The 20,280-nt window shown below is 38.6% G+C and overlaps 1 protein-coding gene across 11 annotated transcripts in view; it reads right to left on the bottom strand.

Annotated features, from left to right (window-relative positions):
- The window catches only part of eml5 (EMAP like 5), a 311,453-nt gene that overhangs the window by 154,672 nt on the left and 136,501 nt on the right, over nt 1–20,280 (bottom strand). For all 11 annotated transcript variants that reach the window (XR_005631401.1, XM_039742327.1, XM_039742326.1 and 8 more), the window contains exons 2-4: nt 8,346–8,505; nt 2,902–3,000; nt 229–297 (exon numbers count right to left, since the gene is read on the bottom strand). Coding sequence is in view for 10 of the 11 variants with exons in the window: in XM_039742327.1 (XP_039598261.1) it covers nt 229–297; nt 2,902–3,000; nt 8,346–8,505 (328 nt within the window). In the remaining variant the exon portion in view is untranslated. The remainder of the gene's footprint in view (nt 1–228; nt 298–2,901; nt 3,001–8,345; nt 8,506–20,280) is intronic.

Below are 20,280 nucleotides of genomic sequence, written 5' to 3'. Positions count from 1 at the left end.
CAATCCCAGCCAACACAGGGTGCAAGGCAGGAAACAAACTCCGGGCAGGGCGCCAGCCCACCATAGGCAGAATATTAGCCTTTTTCTATATTTTCCTACTTAGGCGTGCCATTATGTTGACCATATATACAAATGAAGTAGACTGGTGAGATATTAAATGATAATATTCTAGGACATTGTGACATATTCATTTGAGCAGTCTGTGGACAAATGTAAACTGTACAATACCTTGATATGTTTCACTCCACAGCTTACAAGCTTGCTAGGTTGATACAAATCCCAGGATATATCAAATATCTGTGAAATAACACAGAAACATATTTTTAAATGTTTCAAAAATATCAAAGAAACACCAGTGTTCAAAATTAAGATGTACATTAACATTAATTATCAATTTTGCATAGTTTATTTGCACTAACAAATGTGAACGTTATTAACAAACCAGTGATATTCAGGCTATAGGAAGAGAATATATACTACAGAAAGATATAAACAAACCAATTCAAATTCACCACAGTCACATTTTTTAAAATCAACATCATATGGTTGGTTGGAGACAATCCAAAAGCTAGCTCCTAGTGAAATGCAAAAGGTCATGTATCATAAAAACACCGGCAAATATGATTGATTGAAGATACTGCGTATTGTATATTAGTGAAATACAAGAAATAGAGGATTTTAAAAACAGAAAGCCAAACAATCTAATATAATTACAGAGCAGGTATCAGACCCCTAACAGGCTTGATTGAACCTGAATATACCTCCTGACACGGGTAGGTGCTCACTAATCCTGTGTTACACTGACCCCACCACCATAAAAAGTTGCTCACACTTGCATATAACCTATTTCTCCATTCAACACTGGCACAAATTCACTCCCACAACTGTATCCCTTAGTTAATGGGAACAACAATCTGACAGTGGGACTATTTAAATTTTTCTGTATCAGGGGTTACAAGAAAAGATGTAACCACAAGGAGCTGTGGTCTGCTACCCAGAGGCTCCAGTTATCCCTGCAACTGAGACTCCACATAAGATTAAAAGATCAATACAGATTATGTTTGTGTATATATTTACATGCATGTATGTACAGTATACTACAAATAAAGAGTATGTTCTGTAGAGATCTCTCCTTTGTAATAGCACAATAACACCAGTCGAGATCAACATGAATTCAAAAGAAATGCTTTTTTTTTATACAAACACAAAATCAAAAAGATGAAACAAAGGAAAATATAAAGTATGAAAGCAATGAAAATGAGAAAGAAATCTCTGTGGTCCTTGTAGGCTTTCCTGGATATGCTCTTTCCATCTTACCTCCAGACCCACATCTTGATACAACAGCAAAGTGCTGAGCCTCACCTCCCATTTCCCTTCCTCTGTCTTTGACTCTGCTTCACTGCAAGTAAGCCTTCCACCACCTTACCATTAAACTTTATGCTTATTATGTATCTGCCAGGATAAGGTTTTAAACACCCATCCTAAAGTAATATCAGGGGCCAGGATAGCCTGCTTTAGCCAAATATAACTATCAGGAATGAATTTGCTCTACAAGCTGCTAGGATTCCTCCAAAAAAGAGTAGGCTTCAATACTTCACTTTATGGAAATCCTTGACTATTCAATGGACAAATGGGAATTCAGCTTTACATATTAGATAATAATAGACAACTCACCTACGTCCCACAGCTAAAGCTTATTTGAAATTAGAGGGGTAAAAAAGAATCAGGGTTTTTGAATGTAAAAAAAAAATTATAGAAATTAGGCCCATGGAGATGCTGTGGCAGGACCTTACCAGAGATTTGCATCAAAAAAACCCTCAAACATCAATGAACTAAAACAGTTTGGTAAGAAGAAGGGAGCCAAAATTCAACCAATATCATGAATGAGACCCATTTAGAAAACAATGACTTTAAATTATTGCAGGTACAGTTGCTTTTACAAGCTACTAGTATTGTGGTGTACTTACTTTTTCACACGTGGCTCATGCATGTGTGTTTTTCCTTGATAAAGTAAAATCTGACGGTTGTTTGTTAGGTTAGGTTTATGTTAGATTTATGATTTGGTGAGAACTAGATGATATTTGGTTTTGTCTTACTATGTCAGAACACAGAAATGAGTACCTACTTTGTCCCATGAGTATAAATATATATTTCTAAACACTTCACCTACTTCATATATTTTATTAGCTAAATCTAATGAGTCATTCTTGAGATGGGGGGGCAGAGGGGCATGAATACCTACAGGAAGACTCATGTGAAATCAGTTACTACTCTAGGAATAAATCCCATGTGAGGTCATATAGCTGATAACTGCTATATTGCAGCACTCAGTACATGCAGGAAATAAAACTCATATTTTCTTAATTTCATTAAAAATGGATATAAGGAAGGAAACATGTTAGAACTGTATTGAAAGAGCATTAATGAAGTGGCATAAATGAATGTCTAAACAGCAATCAAATGGTTGAATACATTTTTGTATTATGTGACAACAGTAATATTTTTGAAAATGATGAAGATTTGCAAAATATGTTTTCAATTACTTATGAAAAGTGAAATAATTTTAATTTATTTGGCAAAATGATCACATCATGAATTTTTGTCACTTATTTCTAATTACACAAAATTGCTTAAGTGCTGCAAGCTTGTTTTTTTAAAACTTCCTTTGGCTTGTCTAAATGTGACTGGCATGAAAAATTAGGGCTGTTCTATGTGTTTGCTTTTAATTAAGTACTTTATCAAAAAAGTGCCTTAAGTTCCTGGAATCAATATCCCTTAACCTATTTATCTTTACCCTCCAGGAATTCTTAGTCTATTCTGAATGACATAATACCAATTTAAGTAAGACATGCAATCAATATTTAATTTGTAAAGTAAGATAGAAACTGAACGTCATGTTACCCTATCTGTGTGACCTGGTGCCGTGGCCAGCACTTTTCCTCGTCTCCAGTCCCATACACAGATCATGTTTTTAGAATCCAAACCGACAGACACTAAACACTGCAAAAAAGAAACAGTTGAAAAAAAAAAGCTGATTTAATGTTTTGGCCAAAACATGATGGCAGATAGCACTAGTATTTAAAGAAATTGAATTTATGAAGAGAGTTGAACATATAAAATAAAATTTCAAAACCATCACTTTATTTAAATTATACATTAAATCTGTGACAGGGATATGCAACACTGGAGAGGTTTTAATAAATCTGACCAATGAGCAACCCAAGAGCACCTAGACATGGCATTAAACCCTGGGTTAGCTTAAAGGACTTTTGTATATTGTACTATTAGATTCATATGTTTCTGACAAAAGACTGCTAGTGGCTTTCCTATCATTGTAAGCGGTGCAGTGTTGTGTGGGTAGTGTAGCTTCATCTATCAACAGCCCGAACATCGTGTTATTTGGCACTACTGGTAATTCAGAGCGCAAACTGAATGCATGTCGGACTCCTACAGAGATCGGTACAGGAGCAATTTCTCCATCACAGTAGCTTACCTTCGAGCTGTGTTACTGAAAGTTGGATTTTAGTAAAAAAATGTATGGTCTAGACTTTTGTGTTTTAAAAGCAATACAGGCACCTTCTTGGATAATAAGAAATATTTTTTTCAGTTCTCAACAAGAGGAGGAGAAGGAATATGCTTTCCTTTGATTTCTGGTTTGTCTTTCGTTTGATTAAAGGATGATATCAAAATTCAACCACTGTATTAATTTCATCCTTAAAATTAAATTTTTTATCAGCATCTTATCATCTGATCTCATAAACAAATTCTTGAACAAACAAAATGTAAAAAGCAATTTGACTATTCACTATAATTGCTGTTTATTTCGCAAGTGTTTAAAAAATGAATCCACACTTACTTAAAGCCTGTAATGTATCAAGGAGAGAAGGGCTGAAAAAAGAAATTCATTTTTGAAAACTGCCTAATAGTGTTGTTTGCAAAATTCCTCATAAACAATTTCAGGTGTAAAATATTTCAAATGTTTAATAAAAAAATGTGTCCTGGGTATGCTGTTAAACTGCACCCGACCCTGCAAGCGGTCCTCCAACTTGCAGGGAAATCATGGGGGTTGGTGGCAGGATTGGCACTTCAACCACCATAAAAAAACTTCACAAAGCTCCGAGACTACAGAAAGGACTCCTTTTTGCTCTCCATGGGAGTAGCTCTGCTGCAGCCGCCAATAAGAAGGCTGCTCGCATCATGAATGGGGTGGGGGAAAGCCCTCAGGAGCCCCATTCCCGAAAGAGTCGAAACTGTTGGAGAGCCAATAGGGTCAGGTCTGTTGGGGATCAGAACTGGTGTGGTGTTCAGGTGTTGCCCGCTGCACATCAGCACTCGGGTCCCAATTTGAATCGTCCATACGGGTGGGCACATGGAACATCTTGTCTCTCTGGCAAGATGATCATCTTTCTCTGCTGTCGGAGGAGCTGCACAAACTCTGCATTTCAGTGGCGGCACTCTCTGAGGTGCGCAGACCGAAGACTGGAAAGATCTCTGTAGGTGGACACACCTTTTATTGGTCTGGTCAGTCTGATGGATGTCATACTCGGGAAGTAGCTGATGCTGTAGCAGATTGCCTTCTTCCGATGGTGTCCGATGTCACTCCTTTCAATGAGCGTATTATGAGACTCAGATTACGGCACTCTCTGGGTGCCTTGTCTGTTGTCTCAATGTATGCTCCAACCGCGGTGAGTGATGTCTCGATAAGGGAGACATTTTATTCGCAGCTTTGCTCGGTGGTTGATGGGTGCCTACAAGGTGACACTCCTTTGGTCATGGGTTACTTCAATGCAGCCACTGGCACAAACAGCGCTGGCCTTGAGGATTGTCTCGGTCCCCATGGGTCTGGTGATCGTGATGAAAGTGGCTCCATGTTCCTTGAATTTGCAAAAGGTCAGAGGCTGCAAATAGCTGGATCCTGGTTCGAGCGCCCTGAACCGCATCATTGGACTTGGTACTCCAATACTGGTGGTGGGGTGAAGGAGATCAATCACATCCTCGTGGGCAGATGCTGGAGGCTCTTGCAAAACTGCAGGGTCTACAGAAATGACTAGTTTGTCAATTCTGACCACAGACTTGTTGTTGCTACTCTTAGGATCCAGCTTGGTTCCAGTAGGTTACCACCTACTAGGAAAATAAGTCTGGACTTGGCCAGACTCCAAGACCAGGCTGTTTCTAATGAGTTTGCATGCAGTTTGCGTGGGGAACTTTCAGATTTGGGTACGACTGCCGATCCTAATGTGATGTGGGAGACCTTCCGTGACAAGACCCTGAAGGTTGCTGAGGGTTGTGTTGGTGTTACCAGTGTTCCTAGAAGGAGGTGTTTCATCTCGCAGGGCACCCTGGATATCATTGAGAGGAGTCGCAGCGCACGGCTCAATGGCAATTCTGATCTGTACTGGGAACTGAGAAGGACGGCTGTGAGGGCGTTTGTTAGAGGAATCTGTGAGCAAGTGACACACCATCTGTGGTCTAGCGACCCACGTCCTGCTTACAGAGGAATCAAAGCATTACGCACATCTGAATCTGTTCCTCGCAGTCAGGGCAGCTGATAGAAAGGTCCTTACAGATGACACTGCACTTGTGACCTGCTGGGCTGGCTACTTTGAGCAGTTGTTCAAAGCTGATCCTCCGGCTAGGATGTTAGATATCTCTGGGTCCACGGTTCTTGAGGTTGATTGTCCAATTAGCTGTGAGCCACCCAAACTCACCAAGATTGCACAAGTGGTGAACCAACAGAGAGTAGAAATGCTGTAAGGATCTGTGGTATCCGGGGTGAACTTCTCCAGGCTGGTGGTAAGGCTGTCCTTCTGGCATTGCAAGCAATCTTTGCTTCCATTTGGGAGACTGGCTTCATCCCAACTGACTGGAAAACAGGACTTGTCATCCCTATCTGGAAAGCGAAGGGTGATCGCCTTGATTGCAGCAACTACAGGGGGATACCACTGCTCCCGGTGCAGGGCAAGGTCCTTGCTAGGGTTGTCCTCAATGGGATCCGTGAGCACCCTGCTCACCTACCAGCGACCGGAACAGTCTGGTTTTACGCCTAAGAAGTCTACCATCGACCGCATCCTGGCACTGAGGGTTCTCATGGAGCGCAAATGCAAATATCGGCAGAGTTTCTTTGTAGCCTTTGTCGATTTTCAAAAAGCGTTCGACTCAGTTGATCAAGCTGCCCTGTGGGACATCTTGAGGATTCGCAGGATCCCCTTGAGGATGCTGAATATCATGGCTGGCCTGTACACTGGTACTGTGAGTGCTGTGCAGAGTGGAGGCAGGACCTCAGCATTTTTCCCTGTTGATTCTGGGGTTCGTCAGGGGTTTATTCTTGCTCCTACTCTGTTCAATGCTTGTATGGACTGGGTGTTGGGCAAGGTCATGGGGTCCAGCGGCTGTGGGGCATCTGTTGGTGAAGAAAGACTCACAGATCTTGACTTTGCTGACAATGCTGTGATCTTTGCAGAGTCAAAGGAGGCTCTGATCGGGGCACTCGAAAGACTGAGCAAGGAGTCTGAGTGTCTGGGCTTGCGAGTGTCCTGGATAAAAACCATTTAATGACCTCTTGGGCACAGCCATCAGCAGTGTGTCTGTTTGCCGAGAGAGTGTTGACCTTGTTGAGAGGTTTACTTACCTTGGCAGTGACATTCACATCTCTGGTGACTCTTCCTATGAAGTCAGTAGACGGATTGGGAGAGCATGGGGAGTCATGAGGTCGCTGGAAAGGGGTGTGTGGCACTCCCGATATCTATGCAAAAGGACGAAGATCCAAGTCATTAGAGTCCTGATGCTTCCTGTCTTGCTATATAGTTACGACACATGGATACTATCCAGTGACCGGAAATGAAGACTGGACTCCTTTGGTACTGTGTCTCTCCGGAAAATCCTTGGGTACTGTTGGTTTGACTTTGTGTCGAATGAGCGGTTGCTCATGGAGTCCTGAATGAGGCACATTACCTGCATTGTGAGCAAGTGTCAGTTACGGCACTACGCCATGTGGCGCATTTCCCCAAGGGTGATCCAGCTCGTAAGATCCTCATTGTTGGGGACCCAAGTGGCTGGATCAGGCCAAGGGGCCACCCACGTAACATCTGGCTGCAGCAGATAAAGGGTCATTTCCGGAGAGTGAGACTGGACCGCTTGTCTGCCTGGTGGGTTGCAAATCGGGATCCCGAGGTGTTTCGTTGTGCAGTGGGTGTGGCAACGCACTGTACCAGTGCATGCTCCCCAACTTGACTTGACTTAATAAAAAACAGATGTAGTGTAAACAATGTAAACTAAAATGTATCAAAACTGGTTTCAGAATTTCAGTGGATTCTTTTTATCCTTGCACAAAAATCTGTTGAAGGTGGGGGTGTTAGGTATTGCTTTATTGTTGCTTTATTTGTTTTATATAATGGTGTAATAAAGCCTACATGGGAAAGAGTTTCGACCCCTTTCTTCTTGTCTAACATACTGGAATGAAAAGCAGTATCAATGAAGCACCAGTTTTGCTTGCTGACTTTGATTGCACAGGGCTGGGTTTTCATGAATGCAGCTGTAAGAACTGCAAGCAACCCACCCCCGTCCAAAGTTCCCAGTACTGGACAAGATATCCAGCTGACTGTAACTCTTGAGTCACAAAAAGTAGGTTCCTATCCCAGCAGCAAAAGTCTCATAGCAGGAAGCAACCGTTCATGGATTACACTTTTGTGCTAACCCACAGGGGATGGCTGAATTTTTTCTAATCTGAAGTAAGAACAGAATTCCAAAAACATACCAGTTATTCTGTCTAAGGATTTTTTTTTCTAGATTCTGTTGTATACCAAACAAAATATTGAATGGTGGCTTTGTACTGTTTCACTCTTGAGCTCTTGAGCAGTAGAGATGGATAAAAGAAATTAACCTTACAAAACCCCAGTTTTGGATTCAGCAGCATCATATGAAACAGTATGACCTAAGTATCATAATCATATTCTTTAACACTTTGTGCTTTATAGTGTATGTATCCCTACTTCTGCTTAAAGGTCAAATGAAAAATAAAATCTATTTTTCAGAAATTATACTGTGTTGTTCCCGAACCAAATTACTTTTAATCTGCCCTGTTGTGGCATTGATTGAAGTGGTGAGATTCAAAGTAGAGAAGTCATGGATTGTGAAGTAAACTATCCATGCTCCATCTGGAACTGTAATGGATCAGACTCCATGAAAGCAAAACAAGAAGGATGGACCTCAAGTCTTATACGTAGTGGCTCCACTACATATTTTCTAAACTTATCATTGTATACTATATGTTTACCTATATAGTGTATGAAGTCAAAGGCTAACTGGCTAAAGAAAATTGGAAATCTCATTAAACACTAAGCACATACCTGTCCTTCCAGATCAAAGGCTAAACAGGCTATCCCATGTGTGTGGATGTCTTTCAGAATGGACACCGTCTGGACCGTGTAGGAATCCCATACACAGATATAGGGTTCCTTCCCAACTTGACCAGTTGCTACCAGTACACGCTCAGGATGTAGAGCTAAACTGTATAAGAAAAAAAAATCAAAATGTTTCTTAAAATATTTTGCCAAACTTTCTTCTGATTCAAAAATATAAACATTTAATATTTCAGAACAGTTTGAGATATTAACAATCAATAAATCTTTACTTTACAGATAGATAGATAGATAGATAGATAGATAGATAGATAGATAGATAGATAGATAGATAGATAGATACTTTATTAATTCCCCAAGGGGAAATTCACATACTCCAGCAGCAGCATACTGATAAAAACAATAAAAACAATATTAATTAAAGAGTGATAAAAATGCAGTGGAAGTTAAAAAATGCAAGGGGGAGAGTGTGAAGCAGGTGTAACAGTCTATAATCTTGTGTAGTGTTAAAGTTTACCCCACCGGGTGGAACGGAAGAGTCGCATAGTGTGGGGGAGAAACAATCTCCTCAGTCTGTCAGTGGAGCAGGACAGTGACAGCAGTCTGTCGCTGAAGCTGCTCCTCTGTCTGGAGATGACACTGTTCAGTGGATGCAGTGGATTCTCCATGATTGATAGGAGCCTGCTCAGTGCCTGTCGCTCTGCCACAGATGTCAAAGTGTCCAGCTTCATGCCTACAATAGAGCCTGCCTTTCACACCAGTTTGTCCAGGCGTGAGGCGTCCTTCTTCTTTATGCTGCCTCCCCAGCACACCACCACGTAGAAGAGGGCACTCGCCACAACTGTCTGATAGAACATCTGCAGCATCTTATTGCAGATGTTGAAGGACACCAGCCTTCTAAGGAAGTATAGTATAGTATACAACGCTGTTCACAGCATACACTACTCTCAGAGCCAAGAGTGGGGAGTGAGTGAGGCATGTACGCAGAAGATGGCCAAACGTCATGTACGGCAAGTCAAGAGACACAAAAGGCAATCAGTACAAAATAGGACTCTTTTATTTGACATTTATATAAAGATTTTTCATAGATTGGTTTTCCTGTGGTATCATTTATTTACATACGGGCTAGAAATAAAATAAAATATTACAAAAATATTATAAATCACTAGAAAGTTAAGAATCTTTACTTTCACATACAGATGGAATGAAAACATTATATTTTATAAACCTTTACATCTTAGGTGGTAAGTTACTGGCCCTACTGAGTGTGACATTCAAATCACTTCTAGACTTAATGTGTAATTAGAAATTAACTCCTGGCCTCTGTTTTGTTTATACCTGTAAATGTGTAAGCATAGATTCTGGTTAAATTATTATTAAGAAAAGATCTTTAGTACAATGACTGGGAACTTTCAGGAAAATTTCAGAAATTATTAAAATTACATATAAAATACAAATTCAGGTTACTTTGTTTTTTTTCTTTGCATACAGCAGTTAATTATGAAAACAATATTTTAATATGTTATTCATTTTAGGGTCTGGGTTAGTCTAACTAACTTTCTTGTAAGTGTCTAGGCCTAATCCATCACTTCTTATCATTCTTAATAAAAGAGGTACTACAGAAAACAATATCAAGGTACAAAAATTACAGAACAATCTAATTTGATATATGCAGAGAAAACATGATTTCATATGTTTAGAAAAAAAATTAAAAGGCTTTGCATTAATAATGTATGTAGTATTCACAAAGCTCTTATTGTTCGTATTATTTACTTTATTCAAATTAAATATAGAAATCCCATTTTCATGAACTAACATTTTTAGCATAACTTTAAAATTATTATAAAGAAGTATACCTGGGGCCTTCAATTACAACCACACTATTAAAAGGAGTTCAGTGATTTGCTTCACTATTTAAGTAGAAATATTGCTATACAATAAAAAAATCAAGTGAATTGAAAGCATTCAGTAAGATAAAAACAAAAATGATAATTTAAATACATGTATTAATAATATGATATTTTTGATACTTCTCTGTCCATCACTGTTTCCACTAAAATGGAGATAATTTGGGTTGTGCCAGATTGGCCTTGATTTCTTCACTTGAAATTTCTTACTTCTTTGCCAGCCAATGTAGCAGACCACAAGAACACAACTGGGCCCTGAAATGCTAGCTGTCAAAAATTAAAAGAAGTGACGTGCATAGGATCCAAAGGGACAGCATTTACAGGTGGCAGGTGCTAAATATCTACATCATTATCCTCATTTTCCTTCCTTCTTACTGGTTTTGCACAAAGCGCTCGGCTCACTTTGGAATCTATCAATTTTCAAACAACAAACCAGCACCAGTCTTAAAACTATTTTTGATGATCAACAAAAATCATGCAGCCCTGTCCTTCCCAACTGCTGGTTCATGGCATTCTTATTCTGCATGCTAGAAACTCCAAGAGGGACTGAAAGAGCTGTCCGAATCTAATGCTAATAAATATAATAAATCCAATTTCCATTTACACATTCCACAAAGAGCTTCTCGTACTTCAGCTGGTCCACATGTCAAAAGGTTGAAAACTACTGGTTTAGACAAAGAGAAGGACCAATAAAGATCCTATTAAGCAGTTAGCTATTCCAAACATGTGACAAAACCCAGTCACTCTGCTTATGTTTTAATTATGCATTAGTTTATCATTAGTACAAGATTCCAAAACATACATCAGAACAAAGGAGAGAACATACTGTAAAACAGATGCACAAAACACTTGCAGGTGACAGTGAGGTAAGAAAACAGCATGTGTTGAAACTTCCTAACTTTTGTCATGGCATACTCAAAATAAAATGTTAGCGGATCAAGAGACTGGATTCCTAAATATCTGTAGGATGTGACTTGCTCAAACAATTCCCTGTTTATTTGTGAACGTAGAACTAATGTCTCTTTCCTTCTGAACTTGATGACATTCTGTTTTGTTTACCTTGGATTTGGCTAGAGAAAGTTGTTAGAGCACCATATAATGAAAATTTACCTCTCAATGTTAAAATATCCCAGATTCAAAGGGCTGAATTTTAAAAATCACATCACTGCTGTATTATCTATATTTAAAATATGTGAAACTAAGAAATGAAGCTTGTCACTCCTTTATGTACATGATTTTACTGGTAATCTGTAAGGTTGTGTTCACAGATTTTTAAAAGTGGAAGAATGGAATTAAATCTTACTGCTTGGCTGTGATTTTCTGTAAAAGTGTGCAATCAAAAATAAGTTTTGAATGAACCCAAAGGCCTTCTGTTTTATAACAGCATCTCCTCAACGTTTAGGATTTTAGATTTATCATTACTATGGAAGGTCTTTTATTCTGGTATGCTACTTTGCTTTAAAACACATTGAAATGTAGCATTTTATTGATAAATATAATAAGGCTCTTCTATTGATCCCTTTTATAAGTCTTCAATTAAAAGATCTGCAAACCCATTCTAGCTCCCACCATAACAGACCTACAACTAACAATATATTGTTATTGTTATTGTTTCTTCACATACTTATTTAAGATGAAAGCAATAACTACAACATCCATTTAGCTCTGAGAAGAAGCCTACTTGCATTCAGTTTTCTTTCTTAAATTTACTGTATTTTTTAATGCTCACTCCACACCCAACCTACTTGGAAGGGTGGGGTTTTCATCTGAATTGCTCTTCCCAATATTTACTCCATTTTTTCTGGAAGATTTTTTGAGAGTTTTCTCTTGCCTTCTTAAAGAGTCAAGGATGTCAATTAAACATGGCTTGTTGAAGCCCACTGAGGCATTCTTTGTGTGATTTTGGGCTACATAAAATCAAATTGTTGGCGTTGTTGTTATGAAGGATGATTAAGTTGCAAATCAGCATTCACTCTAAACTTATGGTTATATTATAAGGATAGGATTTGAAAAAGTTATGATTTGTAATGAAAGTGATATATTAAACACAGAAAGGTACAGAAAATGTGCTTAAAGTCAAAGATTTAAAGATATAAACTTTTTTGAAGATATAAACTTCTTTATTATTTTCCTATACTGAATTATGGATATCCCAGCATACCCAGACTTTACTTAGCTATTTATTCAAAAGCAGCCTTTACATAGCTCAGTGGTCTCTAAGGTAAGATACCAAGATTTTTTTTACATATTGATTTGTTTCATTCAATCCATTATGTAATTTGCTATACAGGTAACATTCATTTACATAAATAAATTTAAGAATCAAGTTGTCATGAAACCAAATAAAAATAAATATTGCTGTTATTTTTCATAAGTGATTTTCAATCTAAAGGAATAAGAAACAACAGGTATCACAAATATGTTACTTATTCATTGTTTTGTTTGCTCTGTGCCTACATTAATTGGAATTGATTTAAGCAAAAATGCTTCACTATCTATATATATAATTCACTAAGGGCACGCAAGACAGAGAGCGCAAGCAAGACAGAGAGCCCCACCTGCCAACTCTAAGACCATGGCATATGCTCGACAGAGCCCCGCCCGCCAACTGTAACCCTCCTCCTGCGTCCACCGTTGCTCTTTAGGCATGTGCACTGCCTGCTCATGTGCCCGCACACAACAACTCACCAAACACGGCCTCAGTCGCTTTCGACTGTGCTACAGTCCACATGAGAAAGACACACACACACAGGCGCGCGAGAGAGACACACACACAGGCGTGTGAGAGAGAGAGAAAGAGACACACACACACACACACACACAGGCGCGCGAGAGAGACACACACACAGGCGCGTGAGAGAGAGAGAAAGAGACACACACACACACACATACATACACAGGCACGCGAGACAGACACACACACAGGCGCGAGAGAGAGACACACACACAGGCGCGTGAGAGAGAGAGACACACACACACACACATACATACACAGGCACGCAAGACAGACACACACACACACAGGCGTGCCCACTCTAACCCTCCTGCCGCGACATGGGGAACGCACGACAAAGCCCCGCCCGCCAACTCTCACCCCCCCCTCCCACTTCCACCCTCGCTCTCGAGGCATGCAGACTGCTTGCTCATGTGCCCGACCCCAACACGTCACCAAACACATCCTCACTCGCTTTGGTCTGTGCTACAGTCCACATGCAGCTGTGAGCCACGTTGACTGTTCACGTTGATAATGATGCGGTGTATGCTACGCTGCAGGTTGGCTAGTATTTATATAATTCTGCTACAATCTATGTTTTATAAACATTAACACAAAACAATTCTGTAAACAGCTGTGTAAACATTGTTTTTAGAAAAATCAATATAATTAGTGTCACACACGTGCGAATGGGAGGCAGCTAAAGGGCTTGAGTAAGGCCAGTTCCGAGTCATACAAGGATGTAGCAGAGTGCACCGACTCTTTTTCTCCCTTTCCTGCAGACCATTCACGGGAGATTCCACCTGGCCCTCTTGACGTCACTTCCGGGACCGAGCCTATGGAAGAAGACCTGACCTTGTCAGTTCTGGTCCCTGTGATGTCACGTCCAGGCTCAAGCCTATGGCTGAAGACCTTCATGAGCCTGACCCCATTGATCTCACTTCCTGTCTTCCCCTTTAAAATCCTCCACCTTTTCCTTATTCTCTTAGTTCTGTTTTGGACTCGGTTTTGTGCACAAGTGCTATCATTACTCTCAATTTGCAGCCAGTAAACCAACTACACGGGTGGGTGCCCCAAACCTTGCTATGGCTCTTTGTGGCTTTTGTGACATTAGAAAACTATTCAAATATCTAAATCTATACATTCAAGCATAGATTTTTTCAGTTAAATTACTGACCAAATTCCCAACTCATACATTGTCAGAAATAGCATTTTAGGGAGGAGATAGAGGTTACTGCAAGAATTTCCTACATACTGTATACTCAACTTAAAAAAAGAGACATAAATAAAACATGAACAAAGAAGTAAGCCTTAGTTTTAGAATAGCGCTTTTCTGACAGTAAGTCAATATAAATGCAAGGAAGGGTAATTTTGATTTGACATGATTCTACACCTAATTTTTATTCCTCTTCATTCATTCTTGAAGTTAATTTGAAAGATCAATGTTTGCATTAACCATAAAATATATGCACCAAACTTTACACACATATTTAAACAAATATTTTGCTTTAAAAGTATCTTCAAAGAATATTTCAAGTTCGGGGTTATTGTCATTTGTACATAGTACAATGACATTCTTACTTTCATGCCTCCTCAGAACAATCAAAAGATATGCACACACACTAAAAAACAATATTTCTTACCATATTTATTATTATGACTGGCTTACGAATTGTGGCTAGAAAACTGTCCTTGAATCTACTGGTGTCAATGCCAGAGGTCCTGAACTGTTTGCCAGATAAAAAGAATGAGAAAAGCAACTATCCAGGACGGCTGAGGTTTTCGGGTATTCCTGTTTGTCTTTCTGAGTGTAGTGCAGTGAGTGTTGTGTATGTCAAGAACAGAAGGCAGCTGGGTGTCAATAATATTCTGTGCTGCTTTCACCACCCTCTACGGAATTTACAGTCATGGGCTGGGCAGGTACCAGACCAGTATGTGATATAGCCAGTGAAGATGGACAGTGCACCTGTAAATGTTTGTGAGAATAAATGATGAAATCAGAACTGTCCTTTGGCATATTTCAATACCTTAACTTCTTATGGGTAGCCATTCTGGCTCTTCCATTTATGGTTCATTTGTTGAAATTTTAGTTTAATTTTATTTTTCATTGTTTGTAACTGTGTTTTAATTGTTTCCTATGGTATACAATGCTTTGTTACTCTGTCTGCAAAAAGTGCTTTATAAAAAACGGTTAAAAACACTGGATCTGTTCTACTATCCTTTGTTTCCAAAAACAAATTTAACATGGTGTACATTTAAGAGACTTAGTTAATTAGAGAAGAGGAGCCTTGCAGGAGAAGATGAAAGGCTTGTTGAAAACAGAAGAAGTGCTTCTGCTTAATCATGAGCACTTTAGGTCAGTTGTGAAAATTAGGGTAATAAAATGTCGCTTATAATAATAAATACATATAAATTGTTTTTATTGTAAATTAAACTACAGAGGAAAACAAATCGGAACTACTTTTGCACAACACAATGTAACTAAGAATGCTATTTTTTTTCCAGTTTCAATTTGGTATACAAGCAGCTGCACTACCCTATGGACTCAAGCTCCAGTTTCCAATTTTCTCCTATGCCCATGCACAGTAGAACTTCACTTTTTTAACACTTCACTTTACATACAAAGATGTGCACATTAGCTTAACTGACATCTGCGAATTTCTTGAGTCGAGCATGAATATTATTGACTACCGTCCCATCCAAGGATACTTCCTAATATAGAATTAACAACAAGGGATAATAAATAACAGCAGTGGGTTGGCACCCTGCCCGGGATTAGTTCCTGCCTTGTGCCCTGTGTTGGCTGGGATTGGCTCCAGCAGACCCCTGTGACCCTGTGTTTGGATTCAGCGGGTTGGATAATGGATAGATGGATAATAAATAATTCAAAATAACTTTAAAGCCTATCATAACCTAAAGACTTTCATGTGAAGTGTTTAAAAAAGAGCTTATAAACCATAATTATGTGTTCAAAAATTGGAGAAAAAATCAAAAAAACGTATTTATGTTTTGTTTCTCTTGAGTTTTCTCTTTTTTTTGAAAATTATTTGTTTAAAAAAATGCATCATCGTTATTATTTTTGAATTATTACAGACCTTCTACTACCTGTTTTTGGTAATAAGCAGAGAGTGCTGAAACAGTAAATATACTCTGGCAGGTCAGTCATCAATATAACTAGACTTTGTAGCCATAATTCTGTGAGATAAAATTGTATTGCAAATTTACAAATTCAATTTCAAAAAATAAAACACCATAAAGAAAAAGTCTACCTCAAAATACCTTTCCCCAACCATCACAACCTTCAGCCTTGGAGCCAAAGCTTTCTTGTGGCAAAAACGAAAGACATAATTAAAAATAGGAAAAAATAAAGAAATTGCTTAAGAGACACAGCACCCAAGAGTTTGTAAGTACGCATGAGAAAACAGTCAAGGTGGAACTCCATATACTGTATGCTTGGTTATCTAGGTTTAGGAGTGGGAAACTAGGTAAACAATTTTTAAAATCATCAACATTTAAACAGGTGAAAATCCATTGTAAGTGACACACACATCAAGTCTAAATTATAAATAAGTTTCAAATGAGTTGGATGGTTTAACATAAAATGTACGCATTTACAGACATTTGATAAAGCACATTATTAACATTGCTTAAAAAAACAGTAGATCAAAGAAAAAACGTAATTATAGACAGCAATGAAGACAAGTCCTGTATTTGACATATTGACCATTTGCAGAGTACAAGGATGAAGTACTGTATAAATGTCATGAAGATCCCTCTCAAGATACTGTTACCATCTAATTTGATTAACACCCACTAAGTAAATATGCTTTTATTTGGGCTTACTAAAATATTGGCAGAGCTACCTTTTTGATGTAAAGAATGTACGGATCCTACAATGGAAAATGGTCTTAATGTTTTAGAAACTCTGTATGAAAATTTGGTTTTGACAGTCTGATCTTAGAACAAAATTAAAAGCCATTTGAGATTTGTTACCAGTACTAAACTAGGCAATTCTTCCCTGCAATTCAACACTGCAATGTCTTTTGTTACTAACATCTAATATATAAAGCAGAGTCGATGTGTGTATGTATGTTTGTTTGTCCGCCATACAAATCTGCACTGGGCGTCCGATCAGCACCAAACAGGGGGTGGGGCTCCTTTGTGACCAGGAGAAGGTCATGGGGAATGTTTGGTTGGGAAAAATGTTCGTGGTGACTCGCAGGGCACCTTTTCACTGACACAAAATTCGGCACACATCCCTGTACTTATCATCGATAAGATGGTCACATGTTGCAACAGACGTTCACTGCAGCGCCATCTAGCAGCAGCTTTGGTCTCTGTGCATCGCTCCTTACCCATGTTTCTTTAAATTGCCAAGAGATGGCGGCAGTGTCCAAGTATAAGAAGGCCAACTGCTTTGATCGGGTGAAGGGGAACTGTCGTATGGATGTAAAACGTGAAGGGCCCAGTGTGCGTCATCGACTGACACAACCGCATTTCCGCACGTCACACTCCCACACGCACTGATAGTGCTGTATTTCATTCGCCAACATCCGTTATATGCAAGCAAGTTTGAATAGAGACTCACCCCCCACCATTTTCCCCAAACGCAACACTGGTTGTATGTCACTTCTCTCTGTAGTTACCATCGTCAATGTCTGTTAGATGGCATCACGGTTCAATACAGACGCTCCTTATAAAAACAGAGTACCCCTCCCCGCCATTTTTCTCAGTACGGTTTCAGTTCTACTCTTTCTCACTGACTTTCAGTATTTGTGGTGCTATTTCCTTGCTTTCCGTCTCACGGTATGATTTCAGTGTTGCTCTTTCTGACTGAATGGTGCTATTTGCTCGCTTTCCGACGTATTGTAAATAACGTAAATTCATCTCACTGTGGTGCTTATTCTGTATGTAGTACCATGTAACACATTATAATTGTCCTGCTTTTTGCTAATATACCCATGCCACCGAAAAAAGACGTAGAATTGTAATGTCCACTTCAGATGCCACAAGAAAGTCTATTTCAACGGCGTCTGAAATGCCATAGCAGACAGAATCCAGAGTGGAGGAACTTACAATAAAATGTGAATCAGAAAACTGTTTGTTCTATTTCTATGTTCTGTTTCTTTCATTTGGGAAATTCACCGGTTATAGATTCCTGGGCAACGTCGTGTACTCCTGCTAGTTTATAAATAAAAAGAAATGCCTTTTAATCATCGTAGTTCACATCATGCTGTGTGGCAGATGGAAGTGTCAATTTTTTCAGTGGATTTGTCTATTATGTCTGCCTTCGACTGTACAAATCTTACCTGAAAAACAAATTTGTAATATTTCTTGATCAAATCACATGATAAGTCAAAAAAATTAAATTAATGCATACCATTAAGAACACTGCATCCTCATGAAGTTAAGACTGATCTCTGTAAATAAGTAAGAAGGTCAAAAGCTAGTTGTGAGTAAGGTTCTAACCAAACTTCAGAAATGTAGGAAGCATCTGTAATACAATTCAAATACATACTGTATCACTGAATCTTTACATGTTTGTCACATTACTGCATGGCGTCATTGCATATCTTAACTAGACATCTTAACAACGACTTATCCAGTTAAACAGCTTCATTTCAAATATTCATGCATTTGAATCATCATATCTTATCTTTACAGTTCAATACCAGTTCAGAATACACATTCATTTTTGCCTTTATCAACCGCCACTCTCCTTCACCTTTATTTTATCTGAAGTTCTGGTTCTACTCTAGTCTCTGATCATTTTCTAAAAGATGCTTCACACAGCCTCAGAACTCATCTTACTTATTCCTAGAACTTCATATTTCCATACATAACCAATGGTAGTGACTGTTTGCATGTTGTCTCTTGATTTGATTCCATAATCACCTATTCTTACGTTTCTAAACTGCATATATTTGGATAGGAGAAGCCACTCACAGAAACACATGTAGAGCATGCAGCTTCCATACACACAGTGAAGGTTTTTAAAGTGCACATGCTAAGATTTTTGTTGCAACTATAATATTATTAAAATTGGAGAAATTACTGATCCTCTGTATTATATTATTATTATATTCATCAATAACATTTTTCTGTACTCTTATTTACTGTACCATTTTCTACAAATTATAATTCCTTCATAACAGATTATAATAGTATAGCACACATGAAGGCACTGTTTCAATGCTTAAAACATTTTTACTCTTTTTTGTTATGTATCTTGAAGTCCTCTGAGGCGTATAGCAAATTGCCTGCAACATTCAATTTAACAACCATGAAGGTCAGTATAATTACAGTAGCCTCTCTTTTCCATTGCACCTTTGCCTCTTCCATTTTTTTCACCATATTCAATTTATAAGAAGAAAAAGGAAAGAAAGGAAAGGAAAGAATTTACCACTCTCATAGATTCTAGCTTGGTGGCTAAGTACTTTTACCAACACCACTGCAAGTCAACACAGGTTATAATGAAGTTTTAATTCTACATGAACCAAGGTTTTCAACTTTTACTTGAAACCCCCTCACAACTGTTTCCAGATCTTCTGTTTCAATTTTCCCTGTCTGTAGCATCGTCTGTCTTCGACCCAGCACCTTCAAATCTCTTGCTACCAAGTCACTCCTCTCAACTCTCTACCATTCTCTCCATCTTCTTCCCTCCACCAACACCAGCCATGCATTTCCAGTCAGGTCATCCTCCCTACTGCATACAACATGTCCAAACTACCTCATGCTTCATTCCACATATTACTCCATAATACTTGTAAACCTTCAATTTTACGGACTTTCTTATTTGTTTTCCTTTTATTTTAGTGTCTAACTATTCTCTTATACAACATACAATTAACTCTTCCTAGTAATCTTTGATTTTTTTAATGCTCCTCCCTTTTTCTTTCATTTTATCCATTCTGACCTTAACTCACTTTCTTATCCCCTGTTTCACAACCATCTTTTGCATTGAACATCAAGCCCAGATACTAAAAGTGGTTCACTTTTGTTGGACCTGTATGGGCAAGAAAGGTGCATCAAAACTAGTGACAGAGTCTGTGAAGCAGGCTTTAAGGGAACGTGTTCGAGAAAGGGAGCACTGGTAAAGAGACATCAAATAAAATGTAAACACATTGAACAAACACATAGGGCAAGAGACAAGTATTTTTTAATTAATCTATTACCTGTCTTTGACAGATACCATTGCTAGTGTCAAATTTAACATTACCATAAGTAATGATTGACAACACTGCATAACCCTGTTATGGACTCATACATTTCTCTGAAAATGGTGTAGACGAAAATAAAGGGA

The sequence above is a fragment of the Polypterus senegalus genome, chromosome 18 (genome assembly GCF_016835505.1).
Source record: "Polypterus senegalus isolate Bchr_013 chromosome 18, ASM1683550v1, whole genome shotgun sequence".
In the NCBI taxonomy this organism is placed as follows: Eukaryota; Metazoa; Chordata; class Cladistia; order Polypteriformes; family Polypteridae; genus Polypterus; species Polypterus senegalus.
This window is presented reverse-complemented; position numbering and strand designations above follow the sequence as displayed.